Source organism: Phyllobates terribilis, unplaced genomic scaffold (assembly GCF_046119375.1).
Source record: "Phyllobates terribilis strain yellow unplaced genomic scaffold, ASM4611937v1 Scaffold_12__6_contigs__length_324123572, whole genome shotgun sequence".
In the NCBI taxonomy this organism is placed as follows: Eukaryota; Metazoa; Chordata; class Amphibia; order Anura; family Dendrobatidae; genus Phyllobates; species Phyllobates terribilis.
Window position 1 is genome coordinate 275,995,032 of NW_027362772.1, and position 27,466 is coordinate 276,022,497.

General features: G+C 47.0%; 1 protein-coding gene across 1 annotated transcript; it reads right to left on the reverse strand.

Annotated features, from left to right (window-relative positions):
• Positions 1 to 8,557: 8,557 nt before the first annotated feature.
• Positions 8,558 to 25,689, reverse strand: ZW10 (zw10 kinetochore protein). Its single transcript, XM_073656998.1, has 16 exons — positions 25,462 to 25,689; positions 24,738 to 24,872; positions 24,353 to 24,454; positions 23,050 to 23,127; positions 22,100 to 22,259; positions 21,793 to 21,942; positions 20,612 to 20,803; positions 18,360 to 18,520; positions 17,128 to 17,310; positions 15,754 to 15,980; positions 14,251 to 14,322; positions 13,077 to 13,246; positions 12,623 to 12,753; positions 10,657 to 10,788; positions 9,386 to 9,588; positions 8,558 to 8,896 (listed from the first exon to the last, which is right to left on the reverse strand). The coding sequence occupies exons 1-16, from the start codon at positions 25,564 to 25,566 to the stop codon at positions 8,776 to 8,778; spliced, it is 2,322 nt and encodes a 773-aa protein (XP_073513099.1). The 5' UTR covers positions 25,567 to 25,689; the 3' UTR covers positions 8,558 to 8,775.
• Between the last annotated feature and the right edge of the window lie 1,777 nt (positions 25,690 to 27,466).

Genomic DNA, 27,466 nt, shown 5'->3' on the forward strand with positions numbered 1-27,466 from the left:
AGGCAGGGACACCACTGCTCGTACCGTGTCGAAATGCATCCCCAAAAACAGGATTGACTGCGACGGTTCCAGAGACAACTTCTTCCAATTGACCAGCCACCCGAAGTCCTCCAGGAGCTGAAGGGATAGATTGCGAGCCGTCACCGCCTCCTCCTTTGAGGACGCCACAATCAAAAGGTCGTCCAGGTAGGGAAGAACCGTAACCCCCTGTCTTCGAAGGATCGCCATGAGAGGTGCCAGAATTTTTGTAAAAACTCTGGGCTCCGAGGCCAACCCGAATGGTAGGGCCACAAACTGGAAATGGTCCTGACCTATGGCAAAACGAAGGAAGCGTTGGTGGGCCCTTCCGACGGGAACATGCAAATAAGCGTCGCGAATGTCGATTGACACCAAAAAGTCGTTCTGCGACAGGGCCGCCACAACCGAGCGAAGCGACTCCATGCGGAATTTCCGGGTGCGGACATGCCGATTCAATCTTTTGAGATCCAGAATGGGGCGAAATTTGTCCTCCTTTTTGGGGACCACAAAGAGGTTTGAATAAAACCCTCTTCCCCGGTCCTCCGGCGGAACCGGTACCACCACACCCTTCTGCAGAAGGGAATCGACCTCCTGCCGTAGAGCGGCAACTAGCTCGGGCTCTGACGGAATGCGAGATCGGCAAAACCTGTCCGGGGGTCGAGAAAGAAACTCTATGAAGTAGCCTGCTGACACAACCCGCGTCACCCAGGCGACCGAAACGCGGGACGCCCAAGTCGATTCGAATTGGAGCAGGCAACCCCCCACTCGAGAGCCCTCGAGTGAAAACCTGGCGTCAGTCCGCCTTAGCGGGCTTTTTGTCAGCTTCCCGCTTGTATTGACGGAAGCTCTGTTTCCAGGGAGTGCGGAATTTCTGAGAAGCCTTTTTTCCTGAAAAAGAGGGACAACCCGATCCCCAAGAGGGCTGACCGGACCGTCCCCTGAACCGAAAGGGCCGCCGACTACTACCGGCACTAGGCCTGCCCGACGCAGAAGCCACAGTTCTTCGCTGTGGTAAGGCCGCTTCTTTTGCCTTTGCCTTGACAATCAGCTCCGTGAGGTCAGATCCAAATAACTGACCACCCTTGTAAGCTAAAGATAGCAAACCTTGCTTGGAAACCGCGTCCCCGGTCCACTGTCTGAGCCACAGTGCTCTTCTGACTGTGACCGCCGAGGATTGCGCCCTGGACAGCAGTGACGCGGTATCCAAACCTGCATCACTGCCATATCGGGCCGCATCCTCCAACAACTTGAAAAGCCCATCTACCTCGGATAGCGGGGATCCATCCTGCCACGCCGTCCGTAGACGGTCCAACCAGCTTAGGGAAGCTTTACAAGCACACATGGATCCTAGCACCGCTCTGAATCCATGACCCGCGGCCTCGTAGATGGATTTCGCCGCCATCTCCGTTTTTCTGTCCAGCGGATCCTGCAGACTCGCCTTCCCTTTAACAGGCAGTAATGAGGATTTGCTAAGCTGGGATAAAGGGACATCCACTTCAGGAGAAGGAATCCAATTATCAATCAACTCCGTGGAACACGGATACAGTGCCTCAAAAAACCGTGTCCCCTGAAAACGTTTATCTGGACACAGTCGTTCCTTCTCCACTGCCCCATTAAGCTCATCCAGAGATGGTAATGCCAAGCGCGACCTATGCGACTCCTGAAACATCCGGGCCGACTTACCAGGACGTCTAGTTACCTCCTCCGGAAACTGTAACGCCTCCCTCATGGCTCCAATAAAAGCCTCTGCACGGCCCAAAAAAGAGGCAGAGTGCCCCTGCCGATCCTCCTTATCCGAATCGGACATCTCCCCATCTGAGCTTGAAGGGGAACCCTCCATAACAGAGATCTCCGAGTCGCTGCGCGGGGAGGGCAGTACCGGCCTGTGGCAATTCCTGCCATGAGAGGATCTAGCTGACACCCAATAACCTAGAACGTCAGACAGGCCATCAATAGAACGAGTGAGGGCCTCCATTTTGACCACTGCCCCATCACCGAAACCCCCGACCGCTGCGCTTGACGCCGTTGAGGACTCCTGCGTGTCAGACACGCGAGACTGATCCTGTAGCGGACCTGGGAGACGGTCCGCACCTCCTGGACCCTGATCTGACATGCCCTCACACAGTATATGGCAGGTTAAACCTGTCAGTAAGTAGGACAGTGTGGTTTCTTAAAAGAAAGCTGAAGGGTTAAAGTTCTTAAAGAGAGAGCTACCCCAGCTGACCCCCAATTAAGGGATAACCGCCTAATAAGGGGTTAATGTCGCAGACTCCCCACAACCTCTGTGAAATGAAAAGGATGTGCGAGCCCCAGACAAAAAAAGGAACCTCTATATGAGGTAATAGCTGCAGGACAGCACAGTCTGCCACCTTATTGTGCCTCAGAAAGGTGCCCTGCGCTGAGGGGGTGAGGGGTTAAGCTTCGGCCCTGACAGGCAGAAGCGACTCACCCAGCTGGCCGCGGTGCAGTGTTCCTTCGGTCTGTCGGGAGGAGAGGAGATTGAGGAGCCCGATGGAAGCCGTTCAGTAATGGCCGCCGCGCTGTGAGGAGAGAGAAGCCGGAAGAGGAGGGGCAGGAGAAAGCGCGCGCTCAGAGCGTTTCCTGCCCGCGAAAGCGCGAAGCCACGCCCCCCCGCCGGCTTCAAAAAAAAAAGCGCGCGCGACTCCTCCGCTCTCCGCTCCTGCCCCGCTTCCATGTCCTGCAGGCATCCACCTGCGGACAAAAAAACACAAGTCACCACATGAATACATGTAGCAGCGGCTGCCGCTGAAGCACTCAAAACACATTAACATGCTGAGTACTCACCCAGCTGAGCGCCACAGGGACCCCCAGGGATTTGTGGCGCTGTGCCCAAGCTTCCCCCCAGGGCGGAGAACGCAGTGACCCCAGATGCGCGGTTTGCGTCCCCGCCAGGGAAGCATCCCTCATCCCCCGGGGCCGGCAGGGTTCTGCAGGGACCTCTCTCAAAGGGTAATGCAGATCCGCCAAGGGAGGGGTGGGGGTCCAGCAGCGCTGAGACCCCTGAGACCTCAAGACCACGGGGGTCCAAGTCTCTGTCCGATAAAAATAAAAAAATTTTCTGAGGAGCTGCTTCCAGCAGCGACCATCCTCTGTGACCTCAAATTTTAGACTGGAGAGGTGGAGTAGGAGGAGCCCAAGCTGGAGGGGTCCGACAACACTCTTTTTTAATCTGAGGTGTTCTATCCTATGTGGGCTCCGCCTACCCACTAGTAATGACTGTGTCTCCCTTCCTTCCATCTGCTGCTGAAAGTTGATTTCCGTTTTTGAATGCTCCAACGTCATGGTGGGATGAAATCTATTGAATTTGTCATGGAATTTTTAGTTCTTGTTCAGACTCTTTTGGCGAGGAGCTATATCTGCAGCGCACTGGAACTGCTATGGGCACCAAAATGGCACCCCTGTATGCCAACCTTTTCATGGCGAAACAGGAAAATGACTTTTTAGCATCCTGCTCCATCAAACCCCTGCCCTATTTTAGTTACATTGATGACATCTTAATAATCTGGACTAAGTCTGAACAAAAAGGGGGCTCCTCTTTAACCCCATCAGCACCCTGAGATCATGATTGTGTGGTCCTGATTTTTGCCCTGGAAAGAAAATAACGGCCATAGAGTCTGCCAGCTATAGTGATCTGTTCAGAAGTTTAACATTTAAATGTTAAAATAACTTATTTCCACTTTGCATGAATTCCTGAAAAGCACATGAAGGGTTAATAAACTACCTGACAGCAGTTTTGGATATGTTGAGGGGCGCCATTTTTAAATGGTATCACTTTCGGGGGTTTTTCCAATATATAGGTCCTCTAAAGTCACTTCAAAACTGAATAGGTCCCTGAAGAAAAAAAAAAAGTTTTGTAAACTTTCTAGAAAAAATGAAAAAAGTTACTGCTACAACTTTAAAACTTATAACATCCTAAAAAAAAGTTTTTTGAAATGTCAAATTTCTGATGTTTTTTATAAATAAAACTCAAAATACTTTATGTTAATGGTAAATTCAGATCAAAGTACAATGTGTCATGAAAAAAAAAACAATCTCAAAAACACTGGGATGTGTTGAAACATTACAAAAGTTATTCTCATAAAAATTGACAAGTCAGATTTGAAAACTTTGGCCCGTTCCAAGGGGTCTGATTTTTCTTGTAATTGAATTCACGTGAATTCAGCCAGGTCCCAATTTGATTGGATACAAAAAGGGCCGGGAAGAGTTAAAAAATAAAGACATTAATATTCACCCGGCTTTATCGGTCTTCTTTGAGCTGTTTTAGCAGACGTGAGCCATTCTTGTATTCATCTGAATGGTTGCCATATAATACAGTGGTGGAAGTGCCCTACTGACTGCAGCCATACCTGGAAAATCGGCCGTCTGCTTCGTTAAAGGGGTGGTATGAGAATTGGGAAACAGCGCCACTCTAACCACAGGCAGAGCCTGGTATTACAGTTCATCCAAACTAGAGAATACCCCTTTAAATATGGAAATTGTTCCCTACCCCAAAGGTTGGATCTAACTAGGGGCCCGTAGGCTGAAACCCCCATCGATCTTGAGAACCCCCTGTACAAATGGAGTAGTGGTCAATCATGCGCACATGCGCTCCATTCATTCTTAATGGGAGATTGCCGAACGCTGCGCTCAGTCATCGCTTCCATTAAGAATAAATGGAGCAGGAGTGCACATGATCGTCCCCCATTCCATTCACTTGGGCCTGATTCATGGGATTGTGGGGGTCCCAGAGGTCAGACCCCCAGCAATCAGGAAGTTATACCCTCTGCAAGAGATGGGGGATTACTTCCACACTTGAGAACACCCCTTTAAGTAACTGAAGTAGAATTTAAAAAAAAAAAATCACTCTGTAGATAAAAGTAGTGTGATATCAAAGAAATCTATAAAAACCAGCATATGGTACAGTGGTCAGACAGCCCCATCCTGGGTTTCGCCTCTATTCACGCTTCTTCTAGGGAAACCTCGACTAGCAATCAAAAGGATAGAGGATGACTTTGAAACTTGAGATCACCCTTTTAAGTAACTGAATAAAGCAAACAAAATTTTTCATCTACTGGCCCTCCACAGCCAAAATAGGAAAGAGATGCTGTTAGTCGGTAGATCATCCCAAAAAAATGGAGCCACTGGTTAAAACCGGAGCCCGTGCTACACTTCTAGGAGAAACCTAGTGAGTTATACTCACAAAAGTAGAATACTAAAAAAAAATTTAAAAAAAATCGCTCAGTAGATAAAAGTAGTGTGATATCAAGAAAATCTCTACAAACCAGCATGTGTTACAGTGGTCAGACAGCCCCATCCTGGGTTTCGCCTCTATTCAGGCTTCTTCTGGGGAGGGGGACCTGACCAGCAATGCACTTCCTAACATCTAAATCCTCCACGTCTTTGTAAACAATACACTATTTTTTCTTATGCAAAAACATTAAAAGGGGTTGTCCCCTTTCAAAAAAATGTGGTCTCTATATGTGGTTTGCTAGGTCAACAGCGCTGCAGCCAATCAGTGAGCTCAGAGTCAGGGTGTTCCATCTACATTGGCAGAGTTGATGAGCTCAGTGATTGGCTGTCGTGCTGTCAATGTGAATCAGCGCCAAAGCAAATACCAGACACTGGGAGCAGCGATGGAGATTCAGTGCCGGACCCGGGGACAGTAAATAAAGCACATTTATTTTTTTTTAATAACAGACTATGTCCGGGGTCCAACATTTATTCAACGTTCTGGCGACTGCAGGTCAGAAATAAGGATGGTGTTGTGAGAACAGACCGGAATATCGCCTCTGTGATAACTTTCTTCTTGCATCTTACGAGTTTAATTGAAGAGTTAATTTTAGGAATCAAGAAGCTTTAAGTAAAAATAAAATTTCCAGAAACCTCTCATGTCTCTTTAATCCTTGTGAAATAAGATATGAATGGGACTATTACCACCTTTCTCCCGAACCTGCGGACACCAGAAGGGAATAATCTCGCCATAACACGTCTTGTAAGAAGCGCTGCAATCGCCAGAACGATAATCGCTCGGTATTTTATTAGACGAGCCAGCGATCCAGACAGAGTCAGCAGTTCCTGGGCTGGATGATGTGAAAAAAGTTTTAATTCTCCATTAATGAGAGGCATAAAGCGAAAAGAGTTCCCAACAGTGAAACAGCGTCTGACCTCTGCTGTACGGAGACAGCCGAGGTGCAGAAATTCATGGAGCGCAGGATTCCTGAGGACAATTATGGACGTCTTATGTGTTTAATGGTTATTTTTCCTTAAAGCAGATGTTAAGTCACAGCATACTGACTATCCTAGCAATAGGTCAACAATATGAGATTGGTGGGGGTCCGACACCCAATGACCCCACTACTCAATCCGCTGTCATTTGCTCCAGCGGCCCTGGATGTAAACACGTGGAACAGCGGCTGCTGCAGAATATCTCCTATTGTCTTGAATAGGCAAGACCCCAATATGCTGTGACCAGATGACCCCTTTAAAAGCGTGTATTTTATGTTACATTTTTGCATTTGCAAATCGGGTTTCATTAAAAAAAAAAAAAAAAAGCTGTGCAAAGTTTGCCTTTTGCAGGCTCTTTGTTTCACATTGCTGGTTGCAGAATGACTTGACTAGGAATCCATCAGTGAGCAGCTCATTCAGGAGAGTTTGAAACTCTTATCTGATTTATGACCACATCAAAGTTCAGCTCTCCTTGGATATGGTTTATAGTCAAATATCTTTTAATGAGCTCCTCTCGGCTAATAAGAAGAAAAACTGTCAGAATGAGATCACTGACGGATTCTTAGTTAACTCATTCTGCAGCATTAGATGGTGCAGTGCAAACGGCTACAAAAAAGGCAAAAGGTGCAAATGGAAAAAAGAAAAATCCGCAACTGAATGTGACGAGAGCTGCCGGTCTGGGATCAGTCAGATGGGATGTGGTAGAGCGAGATGTGGACATCACTGCCCTAGAGATTCACCATCTCATCTAAATAAATCAATGGTGGCGGGTCACTACAGTCCTGCTCATCATTATTGGTACGCATGAATGTTAAGTACATAATGTGGAATATCGCCTTAAAAAAATGAATGAAGTGAAAGTTTTTGTTGTATAGAGACTCGTGTTAAAGACAACAGAGCAAATGATGAACAATAATTTAAAACAAAAAAACAATGGGAGGGAAAAAATAGAAAAAAATAAAGCTTGCTGTGCACTGGTATTGGCACCCTTTACATTAATTTAGTATGGAAACACATTTTGATAACTCACAAAAGAGATTCACCTGTGATTAATTGTCTGTGCCCATGAGACATGAATTAGCCAATGAATGAGGACTTCAGTGTTTTAAAAAGCCACATGGTAGGCCCTGTTCCTTTGTCACAATGGTGAAGACAAAAGAGCTGTCCTAGGACATCAGAACTGCTATTATTAGCAAATACAAGACTTCCAAAGGGTATAAGGCCATCTCCAAAGACCTTGGTATCCCCGTTTCAACAGTGTGCAATGTTATTAAGACGTTTGTCAAGAATTGAATCATAAAAAAACTTCCTTGATGTCGGGGAAAGAGGAAAATTGACGAGATGTCTTTGAAGGTTGGTGCGAATGATGGAAAAAACACCACGTCAAACATCCAAAGACCTAATAGCCAACCTGGGACAGTCTGGAGTCATGGTTTCAACAAGTACCATACGCCGCACACTAAACCAAGCACAGCTTTATGGGCGAAGACCAAGGAAGAAACCATGCCTGAAGAAAAGACATAAAAAGGAACGACTGATCTTTGAAAAAAAAAAAAGAGTACCTTGACAAACCACAATCCTTCTGGGAAAATGTTCTGTGTGTGAACAGATGAAACCAAAATAGATCTTTTTGGCATTAGAAAGCAACAGTTTGTTTACAGACGACGCAATGAAGCTTATAAGGAAAAGAACATCTTACCAACAGTTAAGCATGGCGGAGGATCCATAATGCTGTGGGGTTGCTTTGCTGCGTCTGGTACGGGAGGTCTTGACCGTATCACAGGAATCATGAAATCAGAGAATTATTAAGAGATTTTAGAGCGAAATGTCCTACCCAGTGTAAGAAAACTTGGGTTTGAGTCGAAGATCATGGGTCCTCCAGCAAGACAATGACCCAACGCACACGTCCAAAAGTACACAGGAATGGATGAAAAAGAAAAAAAAATGGACTGTTTTAAAATGGCCAGCAATGAGTCCTGGCCTAAATCCCATTGAAAATCTTTGGGGTGAACTGAAATCTGCCATTGGGAAAAAGAAGCCTGCAAACATTCAAGAGCTTGAACAAACTGCAAAGGAAGAGTGGGAGAAAATTCCACCTGAGAAGAGCAAGAAGCTTACAGATGGCTACAAGAAACGTGTGGAGGCTGTCAGCAATGCAAAGGGTGTGCAGCCAAGTATTAATTAGGGGTGCCTTTATTGCTGCACATGCTGTTTATTCTGCTTCTTCTCTGAAATTGCAACATGAAAGTTGAAAAATGATGTTTTATTGTTGTATTACTTTGGACCACTAATTACAAAATCCTGAGGATATAACTTTGGTACATTTCCATTTATTTCTGAAGATATTGAAAAGTCTATGAAAAAAATAAAGGGGTGACAATAATGGTGAGCAGCACTGTATATGAAGATTTTATACAAAATTTCTAATAGTTTTGCAAAAAGAAAAGAAAATCTCAAAAAAGTCTTCATAATTAAACAATGTATTTAGGGGTGTTGTCAAAGAAATCTGTACAGAATATTACAGCCAATAGGCTACTTGATCTTGGCGAGCGCTGCCGCTCTCCTCTCCGTGTTCTGAAATAAAGCTCTGATCAAACTCTTCACTTCGTTAGTGGAGAACTCCGTGGCCAGGGGTCCTTTCCCATCCGCCCACCTGTAGAACGAGAAGCAGGGGAAAAAATATGAGATTCTGTTGTGAATTGTGCATGGATACGCACCAAAACTGCAGAAAAAAAACAAGTGTACTTGCTCTGTCCCGCTGCCCACGCAGCAGTCAAATGAGACAATATATTGTAATAGGTAGTCAAATGAAGAGAGACAGGTGGGGGACCCTAAAAAGAAAAGCCCACCCATACAAGACTGAAGGGAGAGATGGCCGCAGGTCTATGGTTTTCTCCATTCTGGCCTATGAGAGTTACAGGAATGAGGACCACCGTGTTCCCGGTAGAGGGGGATGCCACAAGTAGGACCCCCACCTGATAAGCCATATACATCTTTTTACAGGAAACCACTTTTTTTTATGGGAACCTGTCATCTTATTCATGATGCCCAAACCACGCCGCAGAATCCGATCCCTGCTGCCGGTGGGTCGGGAACATGAATCCGAGGACACCAAAGTGGACGCAGCGGAGCGGACACCCACCGGTCAACAATCTCCTGTAGATTTGCTTGCAGGATGATCATGAGTTCTTTGAACTTCATCCACTTCTGCACATAGACCGGCACCTCCTCCTGAAACTTTTTGTTTTTGCCTTCGTCAGGGAGTGGAGTGAAGACGAGGGGTCCTTCCTCAATCATCGTCCTGCACAGCGTATACAGACGCTCGCCATCCTCGGTGGAAATGTCCTGTCAAAAAGGAGATAGATGCCAATATGTAATATATAGGTTTGTAGCCAACGATCAGCTCCTACATAGAGATCTTGTATCAGATTCACTTTAAACTTCTAACTTCATACATTATTAATTATGTCTTAGACCTGACAAGACTAGTGTACTTACTGAGAAAATATATGTCCCAATGGCTGAATAATATGAACATTGAAAGGAGTCCAGCTACGGAGTCAGAGCTTGAATCAAAGTGTATTTAGTCTCCTCTCACCCACCCAGCCAAAATGCTGCAGCTTATACTGAGCAGTGTGAGATTTCAGAAGCAGCAAAGAGGAGGGACACTGAGGAGCCTCTAATCAGGCTGGGTGGGCAGGCAGCAAAAAGGAGGAGCACTAAGGAATATCAATGGGGCTATATGGGCGGAGATTTAGCAGCAGCAGGGAGGAAGGACACTGATTAAATGTCAATGAAGCTAGGCGGGCAGAGACTCCACAGCAGGGGGACATTGAGGGACTGTCAATCAAGCTGGGTGGACATAGGGCAAGTTTAAACTTTCAAAAAAGAATTATACAGACATCCTGACGTGGATTTTCAAAATAATTACATCAGCTTCATCAAGTCTAAGATCTATTTAATAATGTATGCCGTTTATTCTGTGAAACTGAGTAACAGATCAGCTTTAAAACGATTTAACAAGAGAAAGACTTGGGCATTCTGCCTCTCCTGTAAACCCCATGTAAGTTTACATCTTGAATATGGGATCCAGTGTCAAAAGTTGTACAAAAGATATATATGAGATCCAAAGAGAGTTCAAAGACGAGACTAGATTTTTTATATGGGATTGAATGTAGTAATGTCAGATACTGTGAAGCATTTAAAGGGGTAGTCCAAGATTGGAAAAACATTGCTGCTTTCATAAATCAGGACTATCCGTGCCTAGCGCTCGCATTGCGCAAAAAAGTCAGGATCTTGGCCTTCAGATGTAAGGTAAGAAAACTTTTAGTATATTAATCACTGTTTACTATTTTTGATCAGTGAGGGTCCTGGTACTGAGGGTCCCGCCACAGCTGGTTCTACTGGACGTACCTCCAGTGCAGTGACCTTGGTGATCATCTCCGTAATGGCGGTGTTTAATAACGTCCCCATGGCTTTGCAGTAAATGCCCACCGGCAGCACGTCCTGCCACACTTTACCCAAACGACTGAGCTGATGAATAACCTTAAAAAAAAAAAAAAGAGAGAGACGTCAACATTTAGCAGAAGGACCACGATCATACGGATCGTTATACTAGAAGAGAGCACGATAAAAGTGACACGGAAAGGTCCAGAACCAGAATAGAGTCATTCTATCAACTCTCATAGAAGTGAATGGAGAAACTGTGCAGCCAATTTGTTGGCTCTCTGTCTGAAAGCAGAAGTCAGTGCCAACCACATTGGGTGGGGCAAGCAGACAGGGGACCCCCATTTAGAAGAGATCATATCGCCCATTTCTGGGACCTGCACCTATCAGTATACTTGTGTGTCACAGTTCATTATGGGGTTCCAAAAAATATGTAAAAAGTATCTTTAAAAACTCCTTAAGGACCTTGAGATTTTCCGTTTTTGTTTTTTGCTCCCCTTGTTCCCAGAGCCATAGCGGTTTTATTTTTTGGTCCATATGGCCGTGTGAGGGCTTATTTTTTGCGGGACAAATTGTACTTTCGAACGACATCACTGGTTTTACCATATCAAGTACTGGAAAACGGGAAAAAAAATCCAAGTGCAGTAAAATTGCAAAAAAAGTGCAATACCACAGTGTTTTTTTTTTTTTTTTTTACCTTGTTCACTGAATGCTAAAACTGACCTGCCTTTATTATTCTCCAGGTCATTATGAGTTCGTAGACACCAAACATGTATAGGTTCTTTTTTATTTAAGTGGCAAAAAAAAAAAAAAAGGCGCCATTTTCCGAGACCCGTAACGTCTCCATTTTTCGGGATCTGGGGCCAGGTGAGGGTTTATTTTTTGCACGCTGGGCTGACATTTTTATTGATACCATTTTGAGGTAGATGCGATGTTTTGATCGCCCGTTATTGCATTTTATTGCAATGTTGCGGTGACCAAAAAAACGTAATTCTGGCGTTTGGAATTTTTTTCTCGTTACGCCGTTTACCAATCGGATTAATTTTTTTTTTAGATTGATAGATCGGGCGATTCTGAATGCGGCGATACCAAATATGTGTATGCAGAAGGTTTTTTTGTATTATTGTATTCTAAATAGGGCAAAAGGGGGGTGATTTAAACTTTTATATATTTTTTTTAATATTTTTAAAAACTTTTTTTTTTAACTTTCTGCATGCTTCAATAGTCTCCATAGGAGACTAGAAGCAGCAGCTGTCTGATTGCTTATACTGCATACAGGTGATGAGCAGATCACCTGTATGCAGTAGAAATGCTAATGTGCTATGAGCGCCGACCATTGGTTGGCGCTCATAGCAATTGAGACATGACAGCCACAGGGGTCTGCTGCAGAACCCAGGTTGTCATGCCAACCCATCAGTGACCCGCGATCATGTGACGGGGTCACCGGATAGGCGGGGCTAATGCCGCGCTTCCGGCGCAGAGATGTTAAATGCCGCTGTCAGAGATTGACAGCGCCATTTAACTGGTTAACAGCCGCAGGTGGATCGCGATTCCACACGCGTCTGTTGCGAGCATATGTCAGCTGTATAAATCAGCTGACATGTGCCCGGTTCAGAGCGGGCTGAGCGCCGGAGCCCGCACTGAACCTGGGGTGATGGCCTGGGGCGTACTAATACGTCCTAGGCTTTAAAGGGGTTAAAAAAAAAAGCAGGTCCGCTCCATTCATTGTCTATGGGACTGCTGGAAAAAGCCAAGTTCTGTACTCCGCCATCTCCGGCCGTCCCATAGACAATGAATGGAGTGACCTCTGATCCATTCACACAGAGATCACTGGCGATCTGACTGCTGCAACCCTCAGTGATCCAGGGGAATAAACTTTCAATCTTGTGCAAACTCCTTACAAACCATTGCATTACATTCCGCACTTCCGTACCTGCCGTATCGCCTTGTGCCCTGCGGTGTAATTGTTTTCGTCTTCCATATTAACGAAGGAGCGAGCGTTCGATAATCTGTCCAGGAGGTCGCCTTTCTGGAGCCGCATTTGTGCCAGGAAGGTCTCCGTGCCTAATAGAGACGACATACGGACACGTCAGGCCCCTCCGTACCGGAGGTCATGCATTTGCCGCCCCATTCATTCTAGCTGCGGATCTTACACCACAGATATTTATTTTTTATCTACATAGATCACAATTAGAAACTAGTTGGAGTCAAGTTGAATTCGCCTCCAATTATACAAAAAAGATTCTGATTCTCTAAATCCAAATATTCTATCATTTGCTTTATGTAAAATTAGAAAAATGGCGTCTGGATGACATTTTACTAATTTGTAAAGGAGTCGGGAAAGGTGTAAAATAACATCAGTCACCTGATCCCGTTGATCTTCCTACCTAGTCGCCTAAATCCAGGGACCATGTCCACGAACGTGGGGGCTCCATCGCTGAGCGGAAAGGGAAAGTGATACTGAAACTGGTGTCCGAGGGTCAGCATGTGGTGCGCGATGTACATGCAGTTGTTGTGATGGATGGCGGAGAGCTGAGGGAGTTTCTGAAGGTTTTCTCTGTAAAAGAAAGAGCACGTAACGGGCAGCCCCGCAGGAGGATATGGAGACGGCACAGGTAACACAGTCCCTGACGTCAGAAAGAGCTTACTGATGGATCCACACGTAGCTCATTCTGCTATGTACTGTGACACATACAGGCTGTAGAAGCCAAATGGTTTAACGTTTATAATAAAATGGCACTGAAAAAAAAAAAATATTTTTAGCTAAAATTACTTATCTATGAAAGTTACGGATGGCTTTTTAAGAACATCAATTTCTCAAATTACAAATTCATGACATTATCTCGACAGGCTGCAATTCACATCACATCCTCTGGGCGGCCACATGCAGATACATAAAGCATAGACCTCTCCTGGCAGAGCATCTCAGAATCAGTTTTTCTAAACATGGCCATTTTGTACCACTCATCTCGGGTTGTGATGAGCCTAGGGGAACGGAAGCCGTAAGGGACAAGGTGTGCCGCCATACCGCCTGTGTGCATGATTATAGTGTCAGAAGTTTTGATTAGTGGGGGGCTCACCAACAGTTGCTAAATCTCTCAGCTGAGTGCTGGGCCCCCTTGTCATCGCTCAGCTTGGGTGTGTTGTATGGACACGTATCGGTTCACATAATTCACATTCAGGGGGAAGAGAAAGGCCAAATGGGCGCAGAGCTGAACGAAACACTTATGTACCCACCAAAAATAACGAGGGTCTCAGCAGCCGGATCGCTGACAATTAAACTTCTACTCCGCTGCAAGATTTTCCATAAATATCGCCGAACATCAGGACAGACCCCATTATATATCAACTGGGGTCATGAGGCATCAATTGCATTTTTTGTGTGACAAATGTGTTGCAGCATTGTGTGAACGCTTTCTTAGCAGAAGCAAAATGGCAACGATGTTACACGGAGTGTTAAAGAGAGCGCAGGAGCCGCCACGTGCGCGGCACATATGGGGTCTGGACGGATATTACACGCACTCGCAGGTGAGAACTTAGGGGGATGCGGAGGACACTCACTTGTGATACGTCGGCACAACATCATAGAACAGATGGAAAATGTTTCTGACTGTGTAGAAAAGCTGGATGGCACTGAAAAGAAGAAAAAGAAGAAGGGGAAGCGGGGAGAAAGAAAGATTACTACATACAATAAGAATCACAACTAATAACCCACCATTAATTCAACCTCAAGGATCGCTAAGTTACAATCTGACCCATTATCATTAACAAATCAAAATCACCATCACCGTCAGGTATAATTGGGATTTCTACTCATTTTTCCATGGTTGGCATGGATTAATATCACGTCAATACTTTTATTTAGTACAAGATCTGCCCCTTACGGTCTAATAGGGGCTTATTGTGGGCAAGATTGCGCCCATTGCTCCCACTTTGATGCAACTTCATTGTTCCAGTCTACCCCATTGTGTTAAACTCTTAGCAAACCTGACCGTGCAGATTGGAGGAATATCGTCAGGTTTGTAAGTCCACTTATTGTGTATAAAACCTTCCAAAATCCACCAAAACCATCACCTTCCCCCCCAGATGTGGAGGAAAAGAAAGATCGGACATATTGGATTTCAACATAAGCTGCTGCCAGGGGTGTCTGGCAATGACTTACTCCCTGATCACCATTGAGAACACAGGCAAACTCAACTGAGACGAGCGTCCATGTGCATGGAAGATCAGAAGGAACAGCTTATGGCCGTACACACATTCGGCCAATGGCCGCCCTAAGGCTTAAAAGACATGGAGGGGATTGAAGAAAGGGGTCGTCTCGACTTCTTAAATAGTTAAAATTGCAAAGTGCTTGTAACAAAACAAACAACTTTGTAATTTACAAGTCGTTGCCTTTGTTACCGGCTACCTCTGCTGGGGTGGCCGGTGTCCTAGGCAAGGAGCATGGGCATGCGAGTGCAGCTCTGTTGTTGGCCAGATGGCTTGATTCCCCCAACTTCAGAGCCCCCTTAATGCTTGAGAGGTAAGACCACCTCTGCCTGCAGCACCGGAGCCTCCTGCGATGCGACTATGCCTCTGGCTGAGCTGTCAATCATCAGGAGCGAACCATTATCCTGCAAAAAAGAAGCAGGGGCTCTCCCGCAGAAAGAAAGTTAGACGACCCCTTTAATGTAAGTAGGCCAGATTTCTGGAGGTAAAAAGAAGAGCATTTTCTAATTCTGCGCTGCCCTTAAACAACGAGAGGATTTCAATTCCGTACAGACATATTCTTAGGAGACATGAACATCTAATGCCAGGAGGCTGCCGGATAAATTCCCTCTACGGCAGCGTTCCCCAATCTGCGGCAATGAGTGTTTTGCCATAAGGTTTTGCTCTTTATTGAGAGTCACAGGTTGGCGAACACTGCCCTATAGTAATGGGGGTCTACAAAAAAGACAAGGGTCTGCTGGCTGCAAAGGGCATGCCCTCTGGAATACGTAGAGCACATAGATGGCAGATAGGAAACCCCAGACGTATGCAGGAGCCATACCAGCATGTAGCACGCGTCCTTCTGTCCACACTCACCAGGGCTTCTTGCTGGCAGTGGCTTCTGAGAGCGTCTGGTAGGCGAGCTCCATCAGCTTCTGCACAGACTCGCTGATCCGGCAGGTGGGCAGCGAGAACGTGTGCTGGCCCATCTTCACTTCGTTCTCTAAAGCTTGAGCTTCATGTGACGGACTCTTCTGAGGTTTCACCTTCTCGTCCCCAGGACTCTGGAGCTTTGGTATATTGATCTTAGAGTCGGGTGTGATCTACAGTAAGCAAAAAGTAATAAGGCCCAGCAAGTAGCTCGGCCACCATCACACACATACCGTGTACAGACCACGATGTCAAGACTGGACGGGGGTCTCCTGACCTGAAACCAATAGTCTCATACATGCTTCTGAGTTCAGGTCAAGCATCGCGGTGAATACTCTGACCGGAGATGTTGGACACATGAACTCGGCGTTATAGGACCGGATTACACCAAGCCCTGCACAAGTTATTCAAGCTCTGGCAAACAATCATTGTAGATCTCTGTGCCGCTGCTACATTGCAGCATGATGCCGGTGGATGAAGCCCGTTGTACCGATTGTTACTATTCACACTGGGAAAAAGATTTTCTCCTATAAAGAGCGTCCGGCTATGAAAAAAAGAAAAAAACGTCCCACGGGCTGGTGAGACTTTAAGATAAGAATAAGTATTAGATACTGTAGACGCTGCAGTGCTGCCTCTGCTGCTCCTCATCAGTTTTTGCCAACAGGACTGCAGCGGAGGTGCCAGGTCTACAACCCGTCACCGCTGCAGTCAATGCCTGGCCTCAGTGGTCTTGTGTCATCACAGCCGAGCACAGAAATTGACTATAGGAGAGGGTGCGTCACTGCTGTGCACCTGTATAGAAGAACAGTCCAGGAGCAGCAGAAAGGCGGCAGTGGAGCGTCAGGAGCTTCAACAGGTAAGTGATGCTTATGCTGCCATTTTACTGCATTACCTGCCTGAAAATAGAAAACCTTAAAGGGGTTACCTGAGATTTAGCAGAGCAGCAGGACACAGGCACCAATATATGATCCTACATGATAAAATACCGATGGCCCGTCCTAAGCCTATCCATCATGAAGGCTTTAATTAGGATCACGATACTGATGGCCTATCTTTGACACTTTGGGCGGTTGCAGCAATATCGGAAGAAGTAGCAAAAAAAAAAAAAAAAACAGTTCTGACTTTTTTGTGACTTAATGTCCGCTATGCTACGCACATGCGCTGTGAGACCTCGGGCCTGGACAACATGGTGGATCTTTGGCAGAAGAGCTGGCGTGTCAGAGGAAGAAGGAGGGATCCAGTCATGTGAACAAGTCCCCCTGCAGTCAGGAAATCACTGAGAGAATGAGAATACCGAGGACGTACATAAGACTCTCTCACCTTCACAGTGCTATGGATCTCAGAGGTCATCAGGTTCCTGGCGGTGACGATCACGTCCTGGCATTTCTTGCTGGCAAAGTGAGAGTTGACATTTCGGGCATATTTCAGCAGTTCGGTGGCGTCGCCCTTCAGGTATTCCATTCCTTTCAGGTCATTTTCAAACTGTTCGGTTGATTTTATAACCTGAATGCAAAGAAATGAAGATGATGATGATGAAGGAGAGAGAATTAAACTGGGATCCTCTTCTTATAAACGCCCGTGTGTAGCTATTGTGGGTACATCCGTGACATGGCGCCCCCTGCTGCTCTTGTAATTCCCCCTCAAGACATCCATGCAACGTGTCCAATGCTCAGACATCACCCGGATCCTCTTGTACACGGGCAGCCGACAGACCCATCAATACTAAAGGCAACTTCTCACCAGCACTAGGCACACATGTATGACTTAGAGAGGAAATCAAAAGAACAGTAGGGGGCGCTTTATCATAGTGCAAAATGGAGCAAAAGATCTGATGCCCGACAGCCACTCCTTTCATTCTCTATGGGTCTGCCGGAAAGAGGCGAGTGCAGCGCTCGGCAGCCCCATAGAGGATAAATGAAGCAGCAGTCCGGCATGGGCTCCGTTCTAACAGGGATAATTGCCCCGTTTTGCCGTTCGGTGAAGGCATCAGTGGTCAGACCCCCACCAATCTATAAGCTGTGGATGGGTGATAAAAGGGGATGTCCAGTGAAAACTAATTAACGAGTTGCACAATAAGTTATCTCAAAGTTTGAGCATAAAAATTCCAGATTTTACTTGCTGAAATGAACAATATTTCTATCCTGTATGGACAGTATGGGGGAATGTTCACAGACGTCAATCTTTGGAGCAGATTCCACACGTTATTAGGGCGGAGTATCAGTGCCGTGTTACTTATTTTAATTGGAAACTCCGACATGACATTGAGCATTGAGGGTTAATCCTCATGCAAATCTGCAGCACATCCAATGCAGAAATCTCTGGGGACAGCCCTGGATTCCTGCTCATGTTATAAAGGGGCACTCCGACTCTGGTAGACCCCCGCCCAAGTGGGAGCCCCCGAGATCCATTTACAAGGATGCCATGTAATACCACAATTCTCCAGCAATGGATGATAATGGCCAAATACTGATGGGGTAGAGAAGACCCAGTGTAAAAAGCACGATACAATAAGAGACATCCATAGTTCAGGACCCGGGTTGTTCAGTGATTACCTCCTCGTATTGCTCCAGTTTGCTGCTGTTGCTGGGGATGGAGTAAACCAGACAGTCTTTAATGATGGACTCTGAAATATCCTCCCAGATCAGATCCCCCAGTACTTCAGCCAGGACCACTTTATTTCCTCCTTCCCCTCGTCGGTTTTCTACAGGTATATCTAGAAAAACAAGGGACAATAACGTCACCCCCCATAATGAACATGGGTGCAGTCATCCATCAGTAGTGCTGTCATCGCTCATGTCTCAAGACCCTTACTTACCCTTTGGGGAACGTGGGGGGGGGGGGGGGGGGAATTCATCATTCAATGGTGTAAAGAAACAAAACATTTGGTTTAGTTGTGCAATTAGGTGAATGCGGTTTTAAAGCGCCACCTGATGGCTTCACTAGATATTACACCAGAAAGTGATGACACTATAGCAGAGATGTGGTCCTGTCTGCGGCTGGAGGACACGTTCTGACTCGTGCAGAAAAATGTTATTTCCTCCCAGTGAATCTGCAGCGTCTTATTCCACTGGGATTATGATCAAGATTGGATCTTAAATCACCAGATTATTAATAACCCCCCTCTGATTGGCCTCATAAAGGGGAGATCATTGGTTCCCCCACATCCCAGGTGTTTGGGTGGGCACCTATTGACCTAACCCAAAATGACAGCTCTCTCCCGACTCCCCTATACAAATGCTCGGCCGGGAGTGGGGGGGTTTCATGTGTTTCACATGGGCAGATATGAGGAATTTCCCCTGAAATCAAAAAGATCGGAGGTTAAAGTTTCTACCACCCGATCCTTCATCTACAGGAGGAGGCAGCAGGGTCTTGGCCAGTCAGGACCACTTTCATCTAATGTGTATGGGGGGGTCTTTAATGACAAAGCAAAGAACGAATGAAAAAAACAAATGAAGCCAATGAAATACCAAGGCTCTGGTCACACATGGCAGATATCATGGATTCCTTGTGATCTACCAAGATCAGATGACATTGACAGATGGGTCGGGTTTCCATCATCACTGGGTAGATTACGCAGCATCGTAGGCTCTTCTGGCCGTCAAACAGCAGCAGAAACCTGGCAGAAAATAACTAAGAAATGTGAACAGAGCCCATTGTGTGCATCTGACGCATCCGTATATTACCCGTTATAATGATGGACGGACCCGACTGGTGGACAATTCTGAATGAATGGGGTTTGTCAGGTGCAAGTGGCATCTTTATGCATTACATTGGGGTTTCCATTATAAGGGAACGCAACATCTTAATCAGACGAATAACGCGTGGAACCCGTCTGAATAAGTGCAAAAATAAAGAAGTCGCTTTTACATTGCTGTGTGTTAAGTCTTATTTTTTTTTTTTTAACCGCTGCAGACATCCAAAGCAATTAGGAGAAGTGATCGGTCCATTCTTCTGGTGGTTTCAGACGATTATTATTAATACATACAATTTATAGAAAAAAAAAAAGTATTGGAAACCACTCCAGGGTTTGGTCTTTTCAGCACTGGAGTGGTGTAACTAACCTAAGGTCCCTGCCCGTAGTCTTATACTTACAAGCCGGCGTCTTCACCTTTTATCAGTGCCATCTCATAACCAGAACTTCTGACTGCCCGGAAGTCAGAGGGAACGGTCACAAGGTCTCAATGCAAGTCTGTGAGAGCCACATTACATCGAGAAGTGACCTCCGGCTCGGTCAGCAAACAATGGAGCCATCCGGCAGATCATCTGCTGAAGACCAACTAGAGCGACGCTGATAGAAGGTGAAGGCGGTGGTGGGTAAGTAAGAGAACTGGGTCAGGGACCATAGATTAGAAGCACCACTGCTATACAACAAAAAAATGCTGGAGTGGTGCTTTAAAAGTATATTGGAGAATTTGTCACAGCCCACCTCCTCCCCCTCTCTTCACAATGACCAATAGGGTGTGAGTTAGTCTATTGGTGCAAATGTCGGTGTCTAATATTAAGCTTAATGGTGAGTGTGAAAATCACAAAATTGAAAATGTACACAATAGGTCTTCTCGGGGAGATACACAAAGCACTGATCTAGTATATGTATACATATAAAAAACAAGGTGGCATAAAGCCCAGGTGTTCTGCTCCTTTTTCATCAGTGGAATAAAGAGGCGATTCTTCCATGGCTTCCCATGTAAGGGGGCCGGGCGTGCCGATGTTCTGGAGAAACCTCCTCCGCCTCGTATAGGTGGCACAGAACGTGACGTGTATACGAGGCAGTGACTGATCCGTCCTGACACATAATATTCCTCACCTAGTAAGTGCTGGTGTAGCAGCTCCAGCACCTGCTTCAGCTTCATGAACACCTCTGCGGGCGGTGGGTGCGTCTGGTCGCTCTTTACACTGTCGAAGCGCAGTATGACCCCCTGAGGCTGCGTCTCCACCAGGACGTGTAGAGATGGAAAGGACACCAGTGGCTTGAGGATGTAGTTCAGGAGCAGCTGACCTGTGGACGGAGATGGAGCATTTGTGTAACGCCTTAGATAGGACATCTACCTGCTGCCTTTAACCCGATCGGCGGTGTATGGAGCGGGCTCAGGAGCCGAGCCGCCACCATACCAAGCAGATGCCCGCTGTGATACACAGCCGACACCTGCCTGTAACAGCCGCGGCTGATCTCTGGTGGCTGCCGTTTAACCTTTTAAATGCCCCTGTCAACCAGAGAGCGACATTTCACCGTGTACATCAATAGTCCGCATGTGAAAATGGAGGCAAGCATTAATCAAAAAACGGATCACATGCGGGACGCCGTTGGTATGTCATGTGTTTTTCATGGATCCATTACAATTATTAACTATTTAATTAATTGTTCATGTAGAAACAGTGTCAGATGGATGTACAAGACGGACACATGGATGTAAACAACGGACAAGCGATGCAAAATGGATGTACGGATGGAGGCAGAAACAGCATTTTTTTCCTGGAATTTTGCACTGGCTCGTGTGAACCAGGCCTTATACTAAATCATAACACACAGTCCTATACATCGAGCCCCCCCGAGATAACTGGTTTTCTTTAAGGCCGGGGGGAATGAGTATATGAAAAATTGTTGGCGTTTCATCCTGAGAACTTGGGGGCTCGTCATCCGTTTTCGTACATCTATGTCCATAAAGATCGAACACCACACGGATGTTCTGTGGGATCCGATTTATTTTGATCACCCCCTGACTTGAGTGAGCGCGTCTTTTACGATATAAAACAAGGGTTTTATCCGCGGTCACATCAGGAGGTAGGCAGTGCAGGCGACATTACGTCCCGACATGACTGTAATCGGTAGGCGTCTCGCACATGTCCTAAACAACAAGTGGCACAAAACCCACCGATTGCGTAGAAATGTGGAAACGCGTTGTGCTCTCCTCCCGATCTGAAGACATAAACCTGCTCCACGAATACATGTGTCCTCATCAAGTCACAATAATCTCATCAGGGTCTTACTGAAAAACTTCATCTTTGTGTTCAGCTCTCCCAGAATCGCGAAGGCCTGAAGGACGGACCCCAGAATTGGCGCAGAACTGGTGTCGTCAGGAGACGGCAGCACGCACAAGTGAAGTTCGGTTTTCAAGACCATTTCCAAACTTGAGTAATCTGAAAGTAAAAATTAACAAAATCCATATTAACACAATGCATTGCTTCTCAGAAAGGAGAGTGTGCCCCCTGGAAGTGGTGTGGGGCACCCATGATTAGGGGAGGCATCCGTCGGAGAGATTTCGGGGTACCCCACCCTTCATACAGAGGTCGGTACCTTTGGACGGGGGCAGCTTCCACACGGCCAGCTTCTGCCACTCCTCCCCGAGGTGGTACAGCATGTTCTGCTTCTGCACCGTCAGCTCGATCCCCAGAGATTTCAGCACCTTCAGCTCAAAGCCTTTCCGCGACTTCAGGATTTTCAGACAGTTTTGCGCCTGAAATTGAAAAGAGATCAATGGCGTCCTGTAATCGTCCGCTCCCACAGCCGATATACAGACACCGATTTGTGGCCGGAGAATCCGCTGCAGCATTGTGATTAACTGCTTAAGAAATCGCACTCGTTCACACTGCAATAAGAAAAGAGTTGGCAGCGTAAAGTGACCGGCGGCGCGATGTGAGAGCGGCTGCAGGACTGGAGGCCATTTGGCCATTGATGACTTTACTAACAATTTCCCACTTCAGAAAAATCCATCCTCTGTTATCTACTGTATACAGAAGTGTTATCAGTCATTGTACAGGAGGAGGAGGAGGTGAGCTGTGACATCACCTATTGTGAATGGTGGATCCTGTTATCTACTGTATATAGAGGTGTTATCAGTCATTGTACAGGAGGAGGTGGTGAACTGTGACATCACCTATTGTGAATGGTGGGTCCTGTGTGAATTATATATAGGTGATGGTGGTTATTGTAATGGGGGAGAGCTGTGGACACGGTCTGCGACCTGTGCAGGGGTCATTGTGCAGGAAGGGGAGGAGGTGAGCTTTGTTTATCTTGATGCATTTATTCAATGTAATGTTATATCTATGGTTCCTCTTCCCACACATTTTCTTACTTTTCCGTCTTTATATCTTTTAAAACTCCGCTCTAACTTTTTCTTGTTTCAGAGTTTAAAAAAAAAAAAGATAATATTGCCAAATTTAGCAATGAAACAATATAAAATACGGTGGTTTTATAAAAATGACATCGAGGGGCAGCGGTGACTCATGACCGTATTGATCACTTACCTTTTCTAGCTGTTCGGCGGCGCTGATGTAGTTCCTCTCGGACAGGGCGGCGTTGTACATCTCTATGGCGCTATTAAACTGAACGGACGACAAGTAATCAAGAGTCAGAGGGCGACATATATATCAGATTATTCTGTATACACCGCCTGTGGTGACGGCACTACACAGAGGTCGTCGGTCAGCGGGGGACGCTGTCGTGTGTTCGGGGCTCTCAGAGTCTTCTGATGATCACAGCCTTTCCGTAGACGTGGTGGAAGCGCAGCATCAGCACATTGGGGGGGTGTACAGTAATGGTCCGAGATTAGAGAAGGAATATGATGTATAAATGAGATGGCGGCTTTGCGCGCTCACCACGTTACCCTTTATTTCGGGAGACGCCTCTTCTGTCCCAGTCTCATGGAGGGGAGGGCAGCAGTCTGCAGTGACAGCGACGCTCACCACCCATGGCTGTCACTGTCATCCATGCAAATGTCTGAGCAGAGTTCAGTTACTGAGCCCCTGACGTGGTATATAAAGTGACGGCACATTTTAAGCATCTGATCACTGATCGATGGGGTTGGTCCCCAAAATGAAGGGGCTGTCCAACATTTTTTCTGCCCGGTGGCACTGCAGCACACGCCGCACAGGGGAACTACAGCACAATCTTGTTACTCTCCTGGATCCAAGTGCTCTGTTCAGTCTGCAGCCACTGACTCTCTGCTCCTCTGTGCTCCAGGATGCCATTGCAACCCGCTGCGCTCCTCTGACATCTCTCTGCCAGGCCACGTACCTGGCTCAGGCAATGAAGCATCTCCTGATAATTCAGGGTATTGGCGTGTGCCACTACGGCTACAACCCTGCGTTCTACAGTTATTTCCATTTCAACCACCCAGTGAGCCAATCAACCTATCCAGCTCTGCTATTCCGCCAGTAAAAGACCGACATGTCCAGCTCTGCTGCACAGCTGCTCCTCCTTGAGCCCTTGGACCCTCCCAGCTCGGCTTACATTGGCACATGTCCTCAACTATGCCGCTATCGAGCGTCTACTCTGCTACATTGCTGCAGCGAGCCTCGTTCCATCTGTTGCACCAGCGTCTTCAGTCCGTATCGCACACCATACTCATCCGGACCAAGGGTCTCAAGGATTCACCTCGCCAGGCGAGACATATCAGTCCTTAAAGAAGTTGTCCACTACTTTGACATTGATGCCCTATCCAACAGATAGGGCATCAATATATGATCGGCCGGGGTCCCGCACGCGGACACTGATCATGTGATGCCCCCTCTGGTGTATCTGTATAATGGCCGTACTCCGTGCGCTCACCTCCTGCAGCTGCCGCAGCACCGCTAGGATCATGGTGTTCCTCTCCAGCTGAACCTTCAGTTCGGTGAATTCGCTGATCGCAACTTTCAGCTCATTCTGAACCTGAAGAGAGAAAAGGAAAATACTGTCCAGGTAGGAATATTCCCCCCACCCATGGCTCTGCAGGGTCCGGCAGTATCTGCGGGAGGCGCCACAAACCGGCCACAACAAATTGTTCTACATAAACAGAAAGCCCCCCCCAACCAGGGGGACATCACAAGCAGGGCTCTCCCCCTCCCCCAGGGGCATCACAGACGGGGGTCTCCCCGTCCCCCATGGGCATCACAGACGGGGGCTCCCCCACCACCAGGGGCATCACACACGGGAGCTCTTCCTCCGGACTCACCTTGTTCTCTATGGTCGACTTTAGCACGTCCACGTCGCAGTGCAGACTGGTCACCTGGGCCACCAGGTCCTCGGCGCTCTGCATGCTGGGGAGGAACTCATCATACTTCTTATTGATCATGTCACAGACTTCACCCTGTAGAGACAGAAGGACGGAAACCGCGGATCACACGGGTCCCAGCGCCGCCGGGGGTCAGCGCGGATCACACGGGTCCCAGCGCGGATCACACGGGTCCCAGCGCGGATCACACGGGTCCCAGCGCAGATCACACGGGTCCCAGCGCGGATCACACGGGTCCCAGCGCGGATCACACGGGTCCCAGCGCGGATCACACGGGTCCCAGTGCCGCCGCGGTCTCCGCTGTTATAAGGTCCAGCAATATCACGGACACCGGTGAGGAGGACATGGCTGGGGGGGGGGCACAGAGCTGCCACATTCGGGGACCCCGGAGCCGACACATGGGGGCAGGAGAGAGCAGCAAATGTCTGCGGTCACTGGACAGCGCTCCCCTCTGTGCAGCCAACACATCAACACCAACCCCATGAGGCACCAGGCTGGTGGGGGAACTACAACTCCCAGCATGCTCCACAGGCACAACATGGGCAGCCACCAGACACAATGTCACCTTCATGTCACATGACCACTGTCTTCATGGACAGGCCCGGTACACTGACAGGAGGCTTTAACGAGGGACCCTCCCCCCAGAGGATTACCCGGCACTGACCTTCACTTCTTCCACCCTCCGGGACAGGCGGCTGATCTTTACTCCCAAATCCTCCTTCTCCAGGCGCCCAGAATGTGCCAACACCTCAGTCACAAAAGACGCCATCCCGCCTGCCAACTCCGCCGTCCCGGGCGCTGACGGGGCCGCATTCAAACCATGGATTCAACCTACCCATAGAAGCATGCCGGGAAATGTAGTCCAGCACTGGCTGTAAACCGGTCTAATCTATAACACATAGACTACAATAACCGGCATGCACAGCGACACTTTGATGACAGCCCACTACGACATCAGCTTTCAGTTCGCAAGGGATGATGGAATATGAAGTCCAATGTCAGGTCTCTAAGCATTATCCGTTTATCCGCAACTTAGTTTTACGACAAAAACATAAAAACAGGATATGACATCATGTCAGAGAGGAGACTGCCGGGAATTGTAGTGTGTGCATATGATGCGACTGTAGCAGCTGGATGTATGGAGCATTGAATGGAATCAGCCGTAAACGTACTGCACTGCCCTCTTGTGGAAAAGTAAGGGAAGTAATTTAACTTTCCTATAAAATATATAAGTATAAAACATTGCAATGTAAATACTGCCACCTGGTGGTAAAGTGTTGTACTGCAATATAAATACTGCCACCTGGTGGTAAAGTGATGTACTACAATGTACAGTACAGACCAAAAGTTTGGACACACTTTCTCATTTAAAGATTTTTCTGTATTTTCATGACTATGAAAATTGTACATTCACACTGAAGGCATCAAAACTATGAATTAACACATGTGGAATTATATACTTAACAAAAAAGTGTGAAACAACTGAAAATATGTCTTATATTCTAGGTTCTTCAAAGTAGCCACCTTTTGCTTTGATGACTGCTTTGCACACTCTTGGCATTCTCTTGATGAGCTTCAAGAGGTAGTCACTGGAAATGGTCTTCCAACAATCTTGAAGGAGTTCCCAGAGATGCTTAGCACTTGTTGGCCCTTTTGCCTTCACTCTGCGGTCCAGCTCACCCCAAACCATCTTGATTGGGTTCAGGTCTGGTGACTGTGGAGGCCAGGTCATCTGGCGTAGCACCCCATCACTCTCCTTCTTGGTCAAATAGCCCTTACACAGCCTGGAGGTATGTTTGGGGTCATTGTCCTGTTGAAAAATAAATGATGGTCCAACTAAACGCAAACCGGATGGAATAGCATGCCGCTGCAAGATGCTGTGGTAGCCATGCTGGCTCAGTATGCCTTCAATTTTGAATAAATCCCCAACAGTCTCACCACCAAAGCACCCCCACACCATCACACCTCCTCCTCCATGCTTCACGGTGTGAACCAGGCATGTAGAGTCCATCCGTTCACCTTTTCTGCGTCGCACAAAGACACGGTGGTTGGAACCAAAGATCTCAAATTTGGACTCATCAGACCAAAGAACAGATTTCCACTGGTCTAATGTCCATTCCTTGTGCTCTTTAGCCCAAACAAGTCTCTTCTGCTTGTTGCCTGTCCTTAGCAGTGGTTTCCTAGCAGCTATTTTACCATGAAGGCCTGCTGCACAAAGTCTCCTCTTTAGACTATGTGCCCACGATGCAGAAATGCTCAGGATTTTTTCCTGAGCGTTTTTGCATCTCCCTGGCAGAAAAAGACGCATGCAGATTGTACATGCGGATTGTACATGTGGATTGTACATGCGTTTTCCTGCCAGGGACATGCGGATGTGAAGCGTTCTTCACAAGCATTTCCGCATGCGGGTTGACAAGTGCTTGAGAACTTGGTCACACTATATAAATCCATGCAACCGGCATGGATTTATATAGTGTGACCTTAAAAGAATGGTTAAAAATAAAAAAATAAATCTATACTTACCTTCTGATGGCCCCGGTGTCTTGCTTCGCTCCGTTCTCTCTTGCCAGCAGCTCGCGGTACACTGAAGGACCTGTCAGCGTCGCGTGACCCGTCACATGACTATGACGTCAGCGCAGGTCCTCCAGTCCACCGCGATCTGCCAGCAT

Coding starts and splice junctions, on each gene's coding strand:
- ZW10 (XM_073656998.1), bottom strand. CDS start 25,566: ATGGCGTCTTTTGTGACTGAGGTGTTGGCACATTCTGGGCGCCTGGAG. Junction 24,455..24,737: donor AGTCGACCATAGAGAACAAG/GTGAGTCCGGAG, acceptor TTCTCTCTTCAG/GTTCAGAATGAGCTGAAAGT. Junction 12,754..13,076: donor CCCTGGATTTAGGCGACTAG/GTAGGAAGATCA, acceptor CGTCTCTATTAG/GCACGGAGACCTTCCTGGCA.